This window comes from Typopeltis vanoorti, chromosome 6, assembly GCF_054136105.1.
Source record: "Typopeltis vanoorti isolate ZY-2024b chromosome 6, IOZ_Tvanoo_1.0, whole genome shotgun sequence".
Classification (NCBI taxonomy): Eukaryota; Metazoa; Arthropoda; class Arachnida; order Uropygi; family Thelyphonidae; genus Typopeltis; species Typopeltis vanoorti.
The window spans coordinates 40,460,429-40,478,187 of record NC_143554.1 but is presented as its reverse complement, the minus strand read 5'-3'; the positions used below and the strand labels follow the sequence as shown (position 1 = coordinate 40,478,187).

General features: G+C 35.3%; 1 protein-coding gene across 3 annotated transcripts in view; it reads left to right on the top strand.

Moving 5' to 3' along the window:
• l(3)80Fg (dnaJ homolog subfamily C member 16 l(3)80Fg) overlaps window positions 1-17,759 on the top strand; it is a 326,699-nt gene that overhangs the window by 87,401 nt on the left and 221,539 nt on the right. For all 3 annotated transcript variants that reach the window (XM_090394766.1, XM_090394767.1, XM_090394769.1), the window contains one exon: window positions 10,246-10,379. In XM_090394766.1, coding sequence (XP_090250892.1) covers window positions 10,246-10,379 — 134 coding nt within the window. The remainder of the gene's footprint in view (window positions 1-10,245; window positions 10,380-17,759) is intronic.

The following is a 17,759-nucleotide window of genomic DNA, read 5'->3' as shown; positions in this document are numbered from 1 at the left end:
GTTGGGCTGAAGTTCTCATAATGTAAGTCTCCAAAATTTGGGGTAGTTTCATTCACCCAAATTTGTTGAGGTTAGGAACGTTTTTTAGAGCTGCTGAAGATTCTTTGAATAATCTTTCGTATTTAAACTTGCTGCGATGAATTATTTTTGTTTTCTTCCAACGAATTTTATGGTGGGTATCTAAGGCATGGTCTGCCAGCCCAGAGCGGCTGTACTGGTGGAACCGGATGTAGTCTTGGTGTTCTGAAATCCTGATATTTGTTGTTCTGCCTGTTTGGCCAAAGTAGGACAATTTGCAGCTGCAGGGGACCTGGTATACACCAGGTAGGTCTAGGGGAAGTCGTTGGTCTTTGGTAGAGCGGATAAGGGATGCCAACTTTTTATATGGTCTGTAACAGGAAGTAAGGTCATATTTTTTGAGGATATTGGTTATTTTCTCAGAGGTGCCCTGGATGTAGGGGATGGTGATAGACTTGGTGTAATCTTTATTGTGGAGGGGGGGGGGTTGTGGTTTACTGGTTTTAGTATTTTTTGGATTTTTTTGGGGTTATAGCCATTGGCTAAGAAAGTGTTGAGGATGTGGTTTAGTTCAGTAGTTAGGGCCTTGTCATCTGAGCAGATTAATTTTGCCCTGTTATATAGTGTTTTTATAACCCCATATTGTTGTGAGGGGGGGGGGGGACTGCTGGTGAATGTATCTGCCAGTATGGGTGGGTTTTCTGTGAACAGAGAAAACCAAAGATCCATCAAGCTGGCGGGTGATTAAAGTGTCTAGGAAGGGGAGGGTGTTGTTTTCCTCTTTTTCTAAGGTGAACTGGACTCTGGGGTGTTGGTTGTTTAAGTGTGTTAGGAAGGAGTGGAGTGTGTCTGAGCCATGTGGCCAAATAGCAAACACATCATCCACATAACGAAGCCAAATAGTGGGTTTTTGTGGGGCGGAGTTTAAGGCTTTCTCTTCAAATGTCTCCATAAAGAAATTGGCCAAGGGTGGGGAAAGCGGTGAACCCATGGCTGTACCCTCTATCTGTTTGTAGAACTTTCCTTGCCAAACGAAATAGCCCGAGTTCATTGTGAACTGAAATAGGGCTGAGATATCGGGAGGAAACTTGGCTTGGATGAGCACTAGGGTTTTTTTGAGTGGGACATTAGTGAATAGGGAGGAGACGTCAAAACTGACCATTATGTCAGTGTGTTGGAGTGTGAGGTTTTCTATACTGGCTTTAAAGTGGGCTGAGTTTTTTATGTGTGATGGTGTATTGCCAGTGTAGTGTGTGAGCGTTTTGGCTAAATGTTTGGCTAATTTATATGTTGGGGAATCAATGCCATCCACTATGGGATGCAATGGCACATTTTGTTTATGTATTTTTGGGAGTCCATATAATCGGGGGGTCTAGAGTTATAAGGTTTTAGTTTGTTGGTGACTTCCACAGGCCAAGAAGTGACTTTCTTAAGGAGTCTGTGGAGAGTTCTAATCTGAGAGCTGGTCGGATTATATTCAATGGGGAGGTAAGTCGTACGGTCTAATACTAAAGCAGTTAGCTTACCTTTGCAGTCTTTTTGATTGAGCACTACAGTGGCGTTTCCCTTATCCGCCTTGGTGATTACTATTTATTTGTTGTTTTTCAATTCTTGTAGGGCAGCATATTTGTTTTTGGATAAGTTGGTTTTTGGAGGTTTGGCTTTAGTGAGAACACCGACTACATCCAGTCTAACGTTGTTGGCGATATGGTTAGGCAGGTTGCGAATCCCACGTTCTATATGGATCATGATATCTTCGGCAGGTATTCTTTTAGGAGCTAGGGCGAAATTGTGACCACGTGAAAGTGCGGTGAGTGCTTCAGGCTTTAAAACTGCCGACGAGAGGTTGACTATAGTGTTGAGTGGTGGCTGTGGTAAGGAGGTAGAATTCTTTGTCATGTTTTCGTATTTTTTCACAGACTCCTTAAGAAGGTCACTTCTTGGCCTGTGGAAGTCACCAACAAACTAAAACCTTATAACTCTAGCCCCCCCCCCGATTATATGGACTCCCAAAAATACATAAACAAAATGTGCCATTGCGTCCCATAGTGGATGGCATTGATTCCCCAACATATAAATTAGCTAAACATTTAGCCAAAACGCTCACACACTACACTGGCAACACACCATCACACATAAAAAAACTCAGCCCACTTTAAAGCCAGTATAGAAAACCTCACACTCCAACACACTGACATAATGGTCAGTTTTGACGTCTCCTCCCTATTCACTAATGTCCCACTCAAAGAAACCCTAGAGCTCATCCAAGCCAAGTTTCCTCCCGATATCTCAGCCCTATTTCAGTTCACAATGAACTCGGGCTATTTCGTTTGGCAAGGAAAGTTCTACAAACAGATAGAGGGTACAGCCATGGGTTCACCGCTTTCCCCACCCTTGGCCAATTTCTTTATGGAGACATTTGAAGAGAAAGCCTTAAACTCCGCCCCACAAAAACCCACTATTTGGCTTCGTTATGTGGATGATGTGTTTGCTATTTGGCCACATGGCTCAGACACACTCCACTCCTTCCTAACACACTTAAACAACCAACACCCCAGAGTCCAGTTCACCTTAGAAAAAGAGGAAAACAACACTCTCCCCTTCCTAGACACTTTAATCACCCGCCAGCTTGATGGATCTTTGGTTTTCTCTGTTCACAGAAAACCCACCCATACTGGCAGATACATTCACCAGCAGTCCCCCCCCCTCACAACAATATGGGGTTATAAAAACACTATATAACAGGGCAAAATTAATCTGCTCAGATGACAAGGCCCTAACTACTGAACTAAACCACATCCTCAACACTTTCTTAGCCAATGGCTATAACCCCCAAAAAATCCAAAAAATACTAAAACCAGTAAACCACAACCCCCCCCTCCACAGTAAAGATTACACCAAGTCTATCACCATCCCCTACATCCAGGCACCTCTGAGAAAATAACCAATATCCTCAAAAAATATGACCTTACTTCCTGTTACAGACCATATAAAAAGTTGGCATCCCTTATCCGCTCTACCAAAGACCAACGACTTCCCCTAGACCTACCTGGTGTATACCAGGTCCCCTGCAGCTGCAAATTGTCCTACTTTGGCCAAACAGGCAGAACAACAAATATCAGGATTTCAGAACACCAAGACTACATCCGGTTCCACCAGTACAGCCGCTCTGGGCTGGCAGACCATGCCTTAGATACCCACCATAAAATTCGTTGGAAGAAAACAAAAATAATTCATCGCAGCAAGCTTAAATACGAAAGATTATTCAAAGAATCTTCAGCAGCTCTAAAAAACGTTCCTAACCTAAATAAATTTGGGTGCATGAAACTACCCCAAATTTGGGAGACTTACATTATGAGAACTTCAGCCCAACTGCCAAGACTACCAAATTAACCTGCCAAAGGGCACCATTAGGACTTTAGGAACAATATTAGTTTCTTGCTTTCTTCCTCATTTGCTTTGTGTTAGTGCCTGCGTGCACATACCTTATCTTTATGTTCTTGAAGATGGCAATGTGAGGTTGCCGAAATATAGAAGTTATTCATTAAAGTTACTTTAATTAATATACTTTATATGCGTTGTTAATTCTGTAAACTAATCACCAGCTAAGTGGTTTAGTAATTTCCTAGAGAATATTTTGACCTTTTTTTTCTTTTTTTTTAACAAACTGCACCGATCACCTCCTCAAAACCAAGAAATATACCCATACATATACTCATTGGTATTCTTAGCCTAATCCTCCCCTTATTAACTGCAAGTACTTGCTTTTGAGGTTATTCGGGAGATAAGTGCATGTGTCACTGCTGTCATTGAGGAGTAAATAAGTGAAACGTGATTGAAAAATCTTCAGGAATGATTTTTTTTTTCAAGTTTTCTCTGAATTCCTGTATATTTTATTATTATATTGTGAAAAATATTTACATCAAAGAATCAATTTATTATTATTAGTAGTAGTAATATTAATGATTAATACTATTTTTCCTCATCCTCCTCAATATAATGATTGTTGGTATAGCAATGCTATTTTACTAAGGCATAATTATAGAACAGTATGGATTCTTATTGTCTTTTCTTGTCCGATAAGTGTTTCCTGTCTATATGTGTGTGTGTGTGTGTGTGTGTGTGTGTGTGTGTGTGTGTGTGTGTGTGTGTGTGTGTGTGTGTGTGTGTGTTCATGGGATTGATTTGCCTATTTCCAGGAGGAAAAGCCTAGTTATCAACTGAAGGTAAGTTAGGCCTACTAACTTACCTTCAGTTGAAGAGGACTGATAAAAATTATGTGCTTCATACATTTATTAATGGACAAATTTTACCCGGATTTGGTATTCGAAACTTTTACAAAAAATTGTCGAACAGTTCCAGTTTTCAGTTCAGCTATATTCGGGGCTACAAAGAAAAGTGTCGAAATTATGTATTACAATAACTCGCTGACTTAGCAGAATTCGCAGAAGTTTTCAGTACAAGAAGCTGTCTGCACAGTTCAGTTTTAGTTCCAAATAGATCACTTTTATCATAACATTTCTGTAAAGAAGTTCCGAAATGATAGTAGCAATTCCATTCTGGCTGGATGAAATTTAATGAAATTTCTAATTTCAGTCAGACTGAAGTTATTGTGATAAAATTTGGTAGAACGAAATGTCTTCTCTACAGATAAATCGCTGTCTGCACGATGAAGCAGTATGTACACTTACATTAAATGTTCTAAAATGCAAGAAAATAATTATTACGTTTCAGTGACCACTTCCATTTGTTGTATCATGAGTAACGTTCCGTATTGTTACTGAATATTTTTTAAACAATACTTTGTGCAAGAAAAATGACGTTTTGGTGAATTGTTTTTTCGATGAATTGGCTGTTTGGTGAATTGCTTTTTCGATGAATTGTCTTTCGATTAACTGTTTTTCGATGAATTTTCCTATAACTGCTATATAGAAGCCCAACTGTCAGATTTTAGGAAAGGACTATATATACTAGAATATCAATTAAAAACTTTAATTAATACCGCGTATATTTCGGTAATATTACATTACCATCTTCAGTGAACGCAAAAGGGTACCTTTAAGACTCCAAGACCAACTTCAATTGTTTTCCTCAGCCATATTTATTTAGTGTTACTGTCTGCATGCACTTATCATTATTTTGTGTATTTTGTGTTCCCTGAAGATGATAATGTAACATTACTGAAATATAGGAAGTATTAATTAAAGGTTTTAATTAATATTGTAGTATATGTTGTCCTTCCCTAAAATCTGACAGTTATGTCTTACCAACGTGTTTACAAGAATACACAAGACTAAAATATGGCTTGGTAGGTCAGTGATATCTTCATTATTTAGCAGGGTTTCATGAAAACAAAAAATGGGACACAAAATGATTTATCTCTGGAAAATGAGCAGAGTGATTAAATCACTGGATATGGAGTAAGTGGTGAAAGTGTTGATAGTGGTAGTAGACACAGACGATTTGATTGATAACAAGGAGAATGTAGGGATGGATCTCAGGAGGTTGCTGAGGAGAGTAAAAGATGACAGTGTAGTAGGAAAGGTAGTCACTGTGTTGCCTGAATATGATAAAGATGAGGAAGCGATGAGTGTAGATTATGAATGGTATGCTAGGAGAACTGTGTGAGGAGGAGTTTGTTTTGTGAACATATGAGGTAAATTTGAGAGATAGATAAACATGTGATGTAATTTTGATTTGAGTCAGCTGGAGAAACTTTTACTGCAAGAGAGAGAGAGAGAGAAGAGCAATGCTTAAAGTGAATGAAAGATCCAAGGAAGCAAGAGGTGATGTAGAAGATCAGGAAAATAGATGTGTATGGGAGAGCTTATGAATGAAGAGGTGAGTGGTATGAGTGAAGAGAATGAGAGAGAAGGAACACAAACAGGGAAATGGGGTGTGGATAGGGCAGTGTGTGTGTGTGTGTGTGTGTACCAAAAAGGATTGAGGTGGCCAGGGATGTTGAAGCAACATTTAAGTTGTGAAAAGTCTAATATCAGTGATGATAGAGAGAAATGGCTGGGAGTGGGGTGAGAGTATGGGGAAGTCGAATTTGAGAGGTGGGATTGCTGGGATTTATTGTAGAACTAGAAATGAGCTGGTATGTTTACAAATGCCAGAAGTATTCAAAATAAGGGGAATGAAATTGTGGCATTGATATAGAGTTAATCCCCCCAAAATTGTCAGAATAAGAAGGACATGATTGAATGAGGATGGCATTCTGACAGGAATAAAGATGGAGAGATGTGATTATTTTCATAAAGAAAGAGAGACAGTTGCAGAAATAGGGGGAATTGAAGGTGAAGATGCAAGGAGCATCTCCACCTTTGATGTTTTTCAACTATCCCAAGTTTTTGAAGCAGTATAGGTGGAGGTAGAGAAATATTTAGTTGGATGTTGCCATAGACCTTGTAATGTGGAAGACAGTGAGAGGGAAATGTATGGGCAAATTGGAGTGGCTAATAAGAAAAGGGTGATATTAATAATAGTAGTATAGATTGGAATGAAGAGATAGTATCTGGAGACAAAGAGAATGAAATTCTTTAGTTTTTGAGGGACAGCCTCATTAGGCAGTATGAAACAGAGGATACATGACAATCGAGGGATGTCAGATTTGATTATCGTATTAGAGAATGTTATTGTAAATGAGGTGTCAAGTCTTCCTCCAGTTGGTGAAAGTAACCATGAAGTGCTTACTTGAAGGAGGCCAACTGTATAAAGATTCTGAGAAAGGGATATATATATGGAACTATAAGACTGGTAATTATGACAAACTTAAGATATGACTTGAAGCTATATCATGGAATGAGGAATTGGATGGAATGGATATCACTTGGGGTACTTGTGATATCCTTTGGGATACTGGGGCACACTCGGGAAGTGTCTGGCAGAGGCAATGGCTTAAATCATTCCAAAAGTAAGGCTATCAAATAAGGTAGGTGTGAAATGAATGAATGAAGAGGTGAGGCATGAAATTTGGAAGAAGGCATTATGGAGGTAGCACTGGATGAGTGATAATTACCAGTTGAATGAGGAGTGCAAGAGCAAGCAAGAAAGGTGACTCACTTGGTAAGAGTAACAACAGTGCATTGTGAGTAGCAGTTAGCTAATTACAAAAGAAATCCTAGAGAGAGAGTGTGTCTGAGACATGGCCACTAGATAAAGAATGATTATGGAAAGATATTGATGATATTGGTTAGTGAAATTGGTAGAATGATAATGACAGAGGAGGATATTGTAGAAATGTTAACTGAGCAATTCATAAAGATAGTGTGTATGTAACATCTTGCAGAACTTGAGAGCAGTGAGAAAGGATGAGGAGCCACTGATGGTGAGTGAGCAGAAGATATGTAAGGAATTTAGTCAACTTGATGTCAGTAAGCTGTAGGACTCAATTGATGGTACATCACTATGTGTCTTGAGAGGAATGTTTCAGGTAGTTAATAGCAGCTTTAACATTCCTCTTTAATGCAAGTCTTAAGATTGGCCCAAGTTCCAAAGGAGTGGAAAGAAAGCTGAATTGTTCTGTGTCATAAGGGGTGATAAGACTGAGGCTTTCAATTATAGGCTAATTTGTTTGTCCGAAATTGTTGTCAGTGTGTTAGAGAGGCTAGTAATCAGGATTCAGAATGACAGTCATCATTCTCTTTGATGGATAGCATAGGTTTGCTAAAACTTAATCTTCCTTTAGCAATCTACTTGTTATAACAAGGTGACAGATGCATTGGCAAGGTATAATCAAAATCTAAATATACACAATGGTATATTTAGATTTTGCTCAAGTTTTACATAGATTGTCACATGACATGCTGGTAATTAAACTGGAATAGATGGAGTTGCATAGTAGATTTATATGCTGGATTGGAGATTGGCTGTCTGATAGGTCCCATAAGAAGAAAATCATTAGCAGTGTGCTCCAAGTCTGTTTTAGGGCTATTGCTGTTTAATTTGTATGCAAATGATATCATTAAGGACTTGAATACAGTTGTTTGCAGATGATGCAAAGTTGGAAGAACTAAAATAGATATTGTAGGCTTGCAACGGAAGTTCAGAGGACTTGAATAGACTTGATGAATAAATGAATGAGTGCAACTGTTAGTTCCAGTATAGCAAAGTGTAAGGTTTGAAAATTTGTGAAGTAAAGATGGAATGCAGAGTATAAGATTGGTTGGAATATCTTAGCAAAGGTGTTGGAGTTGGATGATTGTAGATAGAGGCCTGAAATTTCAGGGACAGTTTTGGTAAAATTGCAAGGACAGCACAGCAGATTATAGTAATGATGCAGAGTCACTGACATGTAGAAGTAAGGATGTTATGATTGCATTGTGTAAAGCTTTGAACAGACCACAGAAATCTAAAGTTTCTGGATGCAGATTTGGCCACCTGGTATTCAAAACAATAAGCAGGTGTTGGAAAGGGTTCAGAGATAGTTGAGTGAGGTGTTTTCTGGTCTCTGGAATGTTAAGTATGAAGATGTTAGGATATGCAATATACAGAGTGTAGTGGACATTCGAGACATATAAGTTGGTAATGAGTTGTTACTAGATTTATGTGGATGAGATTTTGAATGAGTGGAAACATTACAAGAAAGGATGAAGAGTATGTTTTTTGCATGGACAGTGGTAGGTTATTGGAATGCATTGCCCAAAAAGTGTAGTGATTGCATTTAAGTCATGGTATGGTGAGTTGGGTATGTGAAAGAGTGGGACCTCCCAGGATGATTCTTTTGACTCTGTGGATGCTTGATGATAATATAATAAATGAAAAGAATAGTTACAATCTTAATCTTAAATGATCAATAGTATTTTGCAAAGGTCATTGCATGTGTCAGCAAATGCACAAGAGCACACAGACTACAAGCTGCAATTTCTTTATCTAACATAAAGACAATTCACTGATTAATATGATAGCTGAGACATTCAGATGCCATATAAAAGTTGCCTTTACACAATGACAAAAAGCCTCCATGATGCTGAAACACCTGAACAGCCTCATTCACCACTTGAGACTAGGCGTATACAAAACTTTCTGTACTTGTGGTATCTACTAAATTGGACATATGGAGTGATCAAGAGAGCTTCCTACTCTTATTAATAATAATCTTTCATAGTGGAATTTTTTTGTATGCAAGATTTTTTTCCCTCACATAATTTACATCATCCTTTATTATGTGATACCTCCAAGGTGTCTGAGAACTCACTGTGGGAGGACTCTACTCCACACACTTCACTATCTCTTCTACAACTTGATTCTCCAACTACACACACACACAATGACACTACCCAATGCCATCTACCCACCACCATCGCTAGTGATATTTATTTATTTTTTGTCTGTAAATTGCATTCTCATGTCCAGTTTGCTTGTATGCAGGAAGGAAAAAATTCACTATCTCTCCTTCAATTGGAAAAGCCCATATAAAGATTCCTCCTGTCATGATGAGAATTGAACTCAGTTCTTTTCCAAGAGAAGAATGCAATATCCGGTTGTTCTCTCATTTGCACTACAGAGGTGTGCCTTAAATAATGGACAAGAATTGGTAATGTGAATAACTGAATCACATGATCTGGGATTCTAACAACCAACTTTTCAGCATGGATTTTCCTTGTAATTGCTTTGTAATTCCTTTTATTTATTTATTTTTAAAGTAGTGTGTTTGATATTAGAATGGGCTTCTCCCTTTGATTTTTCACATTCAGTTATTCCAAGCATCAAATTCTGACTGGATGTTCAGGATTAAGTGGTTTTAAAATTTTATATTTTAATATTAAAATGATCCCTGGAGATTTTATAACAGTGTTTTGCGTGCATGGGGTTAGACGAGTGGAATAGTCGAAAGATGCAGGTGGATGCACAGATTGAATGAATTTAAGCTGCTTTACTACACTGCAAGTTAGGTGGCTCTCTCTCTTCATTCTATGGGGCTAATGGAATAATCAAATGTCACATTTCATGACTCATTCTTTAATGGTATTAAGAACACCAAAGGAACTGTTTTATAAAACAATGTTTTATTCGTTTAGTGTTGTTAATACCATTAAAAAAAAACTCATGAATAACCTTCGACACCTAAGCTTATCTGCTTAATGTCATATTTAATGCATTATTTAAAAATCATAATGAAATCATTAAGATTTTTCCATTGTGTCAAATTTATTTTGATTAACATGATTAACAGTATTTTTTTTTACAAAATGATTAACAACTATTTTTTTTTTTTCATTAAAGGGCTTATGAAAATAATATCATTCCAAGTAGTAGTACACAGCCATATTTGATCTTATTCTATGGTGATTTATGTTTCCCATGTATTCATGCTGAACCAGTATGGCAAAAAATTGTCTATGAGCTTGAACCTATAGGTATACTTATCTATATCTATATATATTTAATTGGTGTGTGTGTAAATTTTAATTTCTTTTAAATTATAATTTCTTAATCTTTTCTTGAAGGTAACATTTATTTATTTATTTATTTATTTATTTATTTTGTAATTTGAATTTTTGACAATGGGATGCCTACATTATTTTTGCTTTACACATATTAAAAAAAAAATGTTAGCTAAACTACCAAATATTAGCTACACTTATTCACTTACCACTCTGCAGTTGCAAGATGGTTAGGATCTTTGTACTTCGGACAAACAGGAAGAACATCTAATAACCATCTAAAGGAAGACAGAAACTATTTCCATTACCTGCATTACAGTCATTCTGATATGGTATGCAGATGCAAGACACAAACAGTATTGTCTATGTCTTGCTAAACAGGATTCTGACTTAGAAACATTTCACTGAAAAATTAATGACTGAATGAATGCATGAGGACCTGAACTCTACACTGCACATAGGAAGCATTTGTCCAAGCAGTGTAGAGTTCAAGTCCTCACTAATTGCAGGTCAGGGCTGCTATGGATTCAACCAGTCTAATGTTGCACCATCATCTATTTAGAATTTGCCAAGCACATGATCACTTGTTTAGAGATTATTTCTTTTATTTAATCTCTATAAAGAGATTTTTACTCTGAGTGTTTAGTGTTTACACAAGGGTTCAATTTTGATTGGTACAATCACTTTTTCACTATTTCTTTTAGACTCCAGAAAATTATTGACTCAAGACACCAAATAAACAAAAAAATTTTTTATTTGGTGGACCAACTTTTCATTTTTCATTGTCAGCTGCTCTTTCTAAAGCCTCAAAAAATCCCTCCACTTTTACCTTAATTGAATCTTCTGTGGGATCACAGGCACAAATAAGTCTCATCGTCCAGTTTCCCATTCTGATATTTTCCCACATCACTCTACTTGAGACTGCCTGCCATTCAAGAAGATTAACCTCGTATTTAGTGTTGAATACTATGGCTACTCCTTTTCCACAAATAAATATTGCACCAATTGGAATTGAACCCTTGTATAAATGCTAAACACTCGGAGTAAAAATATGTTTATAGAGATGAAATAAAATAAATAATCTCTAAACCGACTGTGCAGTCGACAGGATTGGTTGTGACTTAACTTTATTTTAGACGGCAGAAAGTTAATTTTGACTCAAGTAAAATGGCTACGAGAGATAGTAATTCTAGTAGTGAAGTTTCTTCAATTAAAGATGAAGAATTTTTTAAGTTAATTAATCCAACCTTTGTAATATCTTCATTCTCAGGTGATAGTCACGAGAGCATAGCAACATTATTTAAATATGCAGAGAAAATTAGAGATTTAAGAAAATGGTCAGATTTCCATTTGTTGATTATACTTTGTAATAAATTATTGGGCAAAGCCAAAACCTTCTTAAGCACAGAAGCTTTACTGAGAGACACTGACAGTTATGCAACATTTAAAAGTCTACTGATATCTGAATTTTTAAATGTGAGAGAATTAGGCCCAAACATTTGGAAAATTCAGTGTATTCAAGGTAATAGGGAGTCTATTTCAGAGTATTACTACAGACTTTGGAGCATTGCTCATAAATTTAATGTTTCATCTGAAGAGAGAGAGATCCTCTTTCGAATGATTACTGTTTCATCAGTTTAGGCATGGCCTTAAAGATAACTTGAAAGAAATAGCATACAAAAAAAAGTTTAAAAATCTTGAACAATGTTTTTAACTTGTTATGGAAAAGGAAGAGAGATTAGAGATATATGCTAAGAAAAAGAAACAGTCTAAGGAAATTTCTGCAAATTTAATTGAAGATGTTCCAGAATCTGAGTCCATTAAAATCACATGATTTGGGAAAAATAGAGGAACTAAAAACATTTCTTAGTGAAGAGACAGAAAGACAGCAGAAACCAACTGTAAAAGGACAGGAACTTTTGTTTAAGATGATATCTGATTTACCAATATCCAAGAATCCTACAGATAATCAATCTTTCTCTTGCAAATCTAATGGTCTAGACAGGAATAAAACATCTCAAAAGAGATATGTTCTAAGATGTTTTCTATACATTAAACCTGGTCATTTTGCTAAAGACTGTAATGTTAAGGATAAACTTTATTTTCAACATAAGAAATCTGAGAATATAGGAAATATTGGAAATAATTATTATTCCGATATCATATTAGCAAGAACAGATATGTCAAACTACTCATTAGACATGTGTAAAGATAAAGGCAGCTCAAACCTTGAAAGAGAGAGTTTGATGATCAATAGCTCCTTATGCCAATAGAGAAAATCCTTTGATGGTTAGTTCTACAAGGATTTATTGAAAATGTCTTGTGAAATCTTACTAGACACAGCTGTACATAGTTTAACAAAATTAAAACTTTAATTAAATTAAAAATTAAATCCAAATGACATTTCAGTTTTAAGTTATCCAATTAAACTGAAGGGTATTATATTGAATCAGAAATTTCAGCCGATAAGCAAATGAAAGTTTGTCATCCGTTAGTAGTTCTTCCAGAATCCTCTAGTCCAAATATGCAAATAATATTTGGAATAGATTTTCTGAAACGTCATGTTTTTGCATGTAATTTTGTCGATGGTACAGTGTCCTTGTGTGGAATAGAATACTGATTGAACAGGACAACAGGTGACAAAGGAAAATTAGAGCAGTCTCCAGAAGTTTTTATACACACTGATGATAACGATCAAGTGTTTAATATTGAGACTCTAAAAAAAGATGAGAGGGAAAACACTGAGGCAATAAAAGAGAACCTGGTGCAGAATTCAATGAAATCAGTTGACACTAGCAAAGAAAGGAATGGAATTCTGAAATTCTTTAAATCTGCCTTTAAATTTTTCTCTGGTGTTTTCACAGAGGATATTGTTTCAATGTCTTGCACTAATGTAGTAGAACACTCAGTGCAGATTTATACTCAATCTCCTATTTACATTATGCAATATCAGACTCCACTGAAAAATATGGACCGTTTTCAGAAACTACTGCAGGAATATGAAAAGGCAGGAATAAGTGAGAAGAATTCTCAATGGAATAAATAGACCATTCATCTTAATTGAAAAACAAAGGGAAGCCCAAGGTTTATATTAGACTTGAGAGCCATCAATAAGCTTACAAAGCCTATTCATTTTCCCTCTGTGTAAGATTGAGGAAATATTGATCTCTATGGAAGGAGCACAGTATTTTACAAAACTGGATTTAAATTCTTGCTACTTTCAGATCCCTTTGAAAAAAGAAGATAGAAAATACTTTGCAATTACTACTAGATGGCAGAAGTATCAGCTATGTAGATTACAACAAGGTGCAAGAAATTATGCCATGTCATTCCAGTCTTTAATGAATTCTGTGTTATCAGATATGTTGGGAAATGGAGTCATCTGTTTTCACGATGATCTTATAATTTATTCAAAAGGATCTAGATATTATTATTACAGGCAACTCCAAGGACTCCTTAGACTCATCGAGGGAGGCCCTAAACATCATATCAAGAACGACTATTCGGCATTCGCACAGTATGTATCATACTTTGCTTTGAACTCATTCACAGTCATGGCACCCACAACAAATGCTGGCAGCTTATTCCACTCATTCACCACTCTCAAAGTAAGAAATCTAGTTCTAACACCCTTGCTCAGTTTCCATGGATGGCCCTTATTTCTCCCATCACCAGGGGATGGGAGAAATAAGGGCCATTTCCTCTGAACTAATCTTGTAAAAACCCTTCAGTAATTTGAATATCTCAATCATATCACCCCTTTTCCGCCTATCAACCAATTTCTTCACTCAGGGACTCACATTGGTGAGTATGGGTATGGCAAACCCAAGATAGACCTGATCTTACTTCATATAATATACACTTGATATATCGTATCATATCATATGTCTTCTACTCTTCTTTCCCTCTATTCTCTCTTACTTCTTACCCCCCCCCCCCCCCCCCCAAGTGCTGTTAGAGCAATTCGAAGGCAAGGGGTGACTCTTTCCTCTCAAACTGTAGTTTCCACTCCTTCTTACTCTCCTCCTGTCCCCCAAGTGCTATTAGAGCAATTCGAAGGCAAGGAGTGACTTTTTCCTCTCAAACTGTAGTTTCCACTAACTACTAAAAAATGCAGGCTAGTTGTCTTAAGGTGGCAGCTCCACCACTTGGATACCTATCATCATGCTAGTCACTTGACATTGGGAAACATATTACTTTCAAGTCTCAACGAAATCCAAACCGGACAGAAAACATGGGAAATGACCGCAAACTGGAAAAGGTTAAGAAACTTTGGAAAAAGAAAAACGTGGCGAAATAAGCTACATGGAACATTAGAAGCATAGCACATAAAGAAGAAGAATTAGATAAAATTTTAAATGATGAAAATATAGAAATTGCAGTTCTTACAGAAACAAAACAGAAACTTAAAGGAACAAAAGAAACAGCTAACTAAAATATCATATATAGTGGATTGGACAAAAATACATGAAAAAGCTGGTGTAATGATTTGGATCCATAAATCAATTAAAGCAAAAATAACTCATTATACATACTGGAATGAAAGAATATTAGAGGTGCGATTAAAATTAAATAAAGAAAAATTAACAGTTGTTGGAGTGTATGCCCTTGAAGAAGTAAAAGAAGAAGAAAATGATTACTTTTACAAAGAGTTACAAGGAAAAATTAAATAAAACAGACTATATAATAATAGCCGGAGATCTTAATGCCAGAATAGGAATGAAAAAAATTAAGAATAATATACAAAAATTTGGAGAACCAACAATAAACAAAAATTGAAAGTGACTCATTGATTATACAATATATATATATAATAATTTAAAAATAATGAATACATTTTACAAATATAAAAATATACATGATGTGCAAGAGGACAAAAATCAATAATAGACTACTTTATAGCAAATGAAAAAGCAACAAACCTCTTCCTAGATGTTAAAGTTAGAAGAAGGCTAGAAATTGACACAGATCACTATTTAGTACAGGCAAAACTAAGAATTCCACCAAACTGGCTACAAAAAATATGAAAAAATAAACAAACTAGAGAAACAAAATATAATTACAGAATAAGACTACTAAATGATTCAAGTATAAGAAATTTATACCAACAGGGGATTAATAACTACTTAAAAAAATACAAGAAAATGAAGACATTGAGAAAGAATGGAATAAAATAAAATAAATTATCGCATCAGCAGCATATGAAAGTCTAGGAACACACAAAAAATATCATAAAAATAAAAAATTATATATATGGGACAATGAAATAAAAACAATAATTGAAAATAAAAAGCTGGCTTTTAAAAGATGGTTAAGTAGCAAAAAACAAGAAGATGAAATTGAATGTAAAAAAAGACGAGCAATAGCCAAAACAGAAACCAGAAGGAGACAGCAGATATAAAAGAAACTGCGAATATAAATTGTGAAATAGATGTGAAAGAATTCTTGGATTACTTTACAGATCTTTGGACGGATAATACTGGCATCAAAAATAATTACACCAGAAACTTACAAAATACCTTAAAGGATATGAAAACAATGAAAGAATTAAAGGATGACCTAAATAAAATAAAAAATGGCAAATCAGTGGAGAAGATGGAATAAACTCTGAACTGTATAAATTTGCTGGAAAAAAATTTCATCCAAGATTACTAAAATTTTTAAATAAAATATATCCAAATGGACAAATATCAATAGAGAGGAATACAAGCATAGTAATACCTATATTTAAAAAGGGAGATAAAACAAAACCTGCTAACTACAGAGGTATTAGTTTATTGAATACATGCTACAAAATATATAGCAGAATACTTAATGAATAACTAAAAATATACAGTGAAAAAATATTATTAGAATGTCAAAATAGATTTAGAAAAGAATGCTCTACAATGGATGCAGCTTTCTGTTTAAAACTACTTATAAAAAAAAGAAGAGAATTTAATTTGGAAACTCATCTTTTGTTTATAAATTACGAAAAAGCATTTGACAAAGTAAAAAGATATATACTGTTTGATATATTACAAAGAATAAATATCCCTAATATTTTACTATATGCAATATTGAATATATATAAAGATAAAATAAAAATAAATGAAAAGTTGTCTGAAAAACAATCTATAAACCAAGGAGTAAGACAGGGATGCTCTCTGTCTCCGACACTCTTCAGTATTTACATTAATGAAATATTAATACAGTGGAACACCTTAAACAATCAAGGTATAAAAATTTCCTGGAATAACAAAATAAATATGCAATTATTTGCAGATGATCAGGTAATAATATCAAATAAGGAAGACAATTTACAAAGAGCAATATATAGCAGAACAGTTTGGAATGAAAATTTCCATAGATAAAACTAAAACTGTGGCATTTTGTGGACAAACTCCAGTTAGAAGCAAAATAGTTATTCAGAGATGTGAAATATCATATGAAGGAGAAAAAGACATAAAATTAAAAAATTCAAAATTTTTACAGATTATAGGCCTGATAAATAGAACACTCAGTCCAAATATAGTACAAAAAGAAACACTTGAAAATATACAATACTTTAGTAGTGCCCACATTATTATATGGCAGTGAAATTTGGACAATAAACAAACAAGAAAAACAAAGAATAAAAACAAGTGAAGTGAGATTTATGAGATGAACTGCAAAATGCACATTATTAGATCAAAAAAGGAACGAAGACATTTTAAAAGAACTAAGAACAAAATCAATAGAAGAAAAACTAAACAATTATAAACAAAAATGGCTTGAACATGTAAACCGAATGGCCAACACCCGATATCCTAAACAAATACTAAAATATAAGCCGATTGGAAAGAGAAGGCAGGATAGAAAAAAGGATATTGAATGAATATGAGACAGGAACAGACCAACATGGTCTATACCCGTAATTAATGTTAAGATGATGATGAACCACTTTTTATAACTCGCAGATCTTTAACCTCTTCTCGTAAAGTTCATTAGACCAGCTATCATCTTGGTCACCCACCTCTGGTTCCTCTCTACCTCCTCCCCATCAAGAAGAAACCCAAGGGCCCAGATCTGGGCACAGTAGTCAAGATGGGGTCTTATTATCTGCCAAACCTCCAAAAAACAGTTAGGCAAGTTCATAAATTCACAGGCAAGTTAAATTTCTATAGAAAATTTATTCCTAATTGTTCGCAGCTATTCAGACCCATAGCATGCTTGACAAGGAAACAGGAGTTGAGACTGTCAATAAAAGTAAATAAAAGAAGATATTGTAGTTGATGTTCTAATTGAATGTGTGAGGAAATGCTGAATGGAAAGTTTCATCTTCTGTCTTAAGGACACTGGATTACTATGGAAAAAAGCAATTGGCGAAATTTG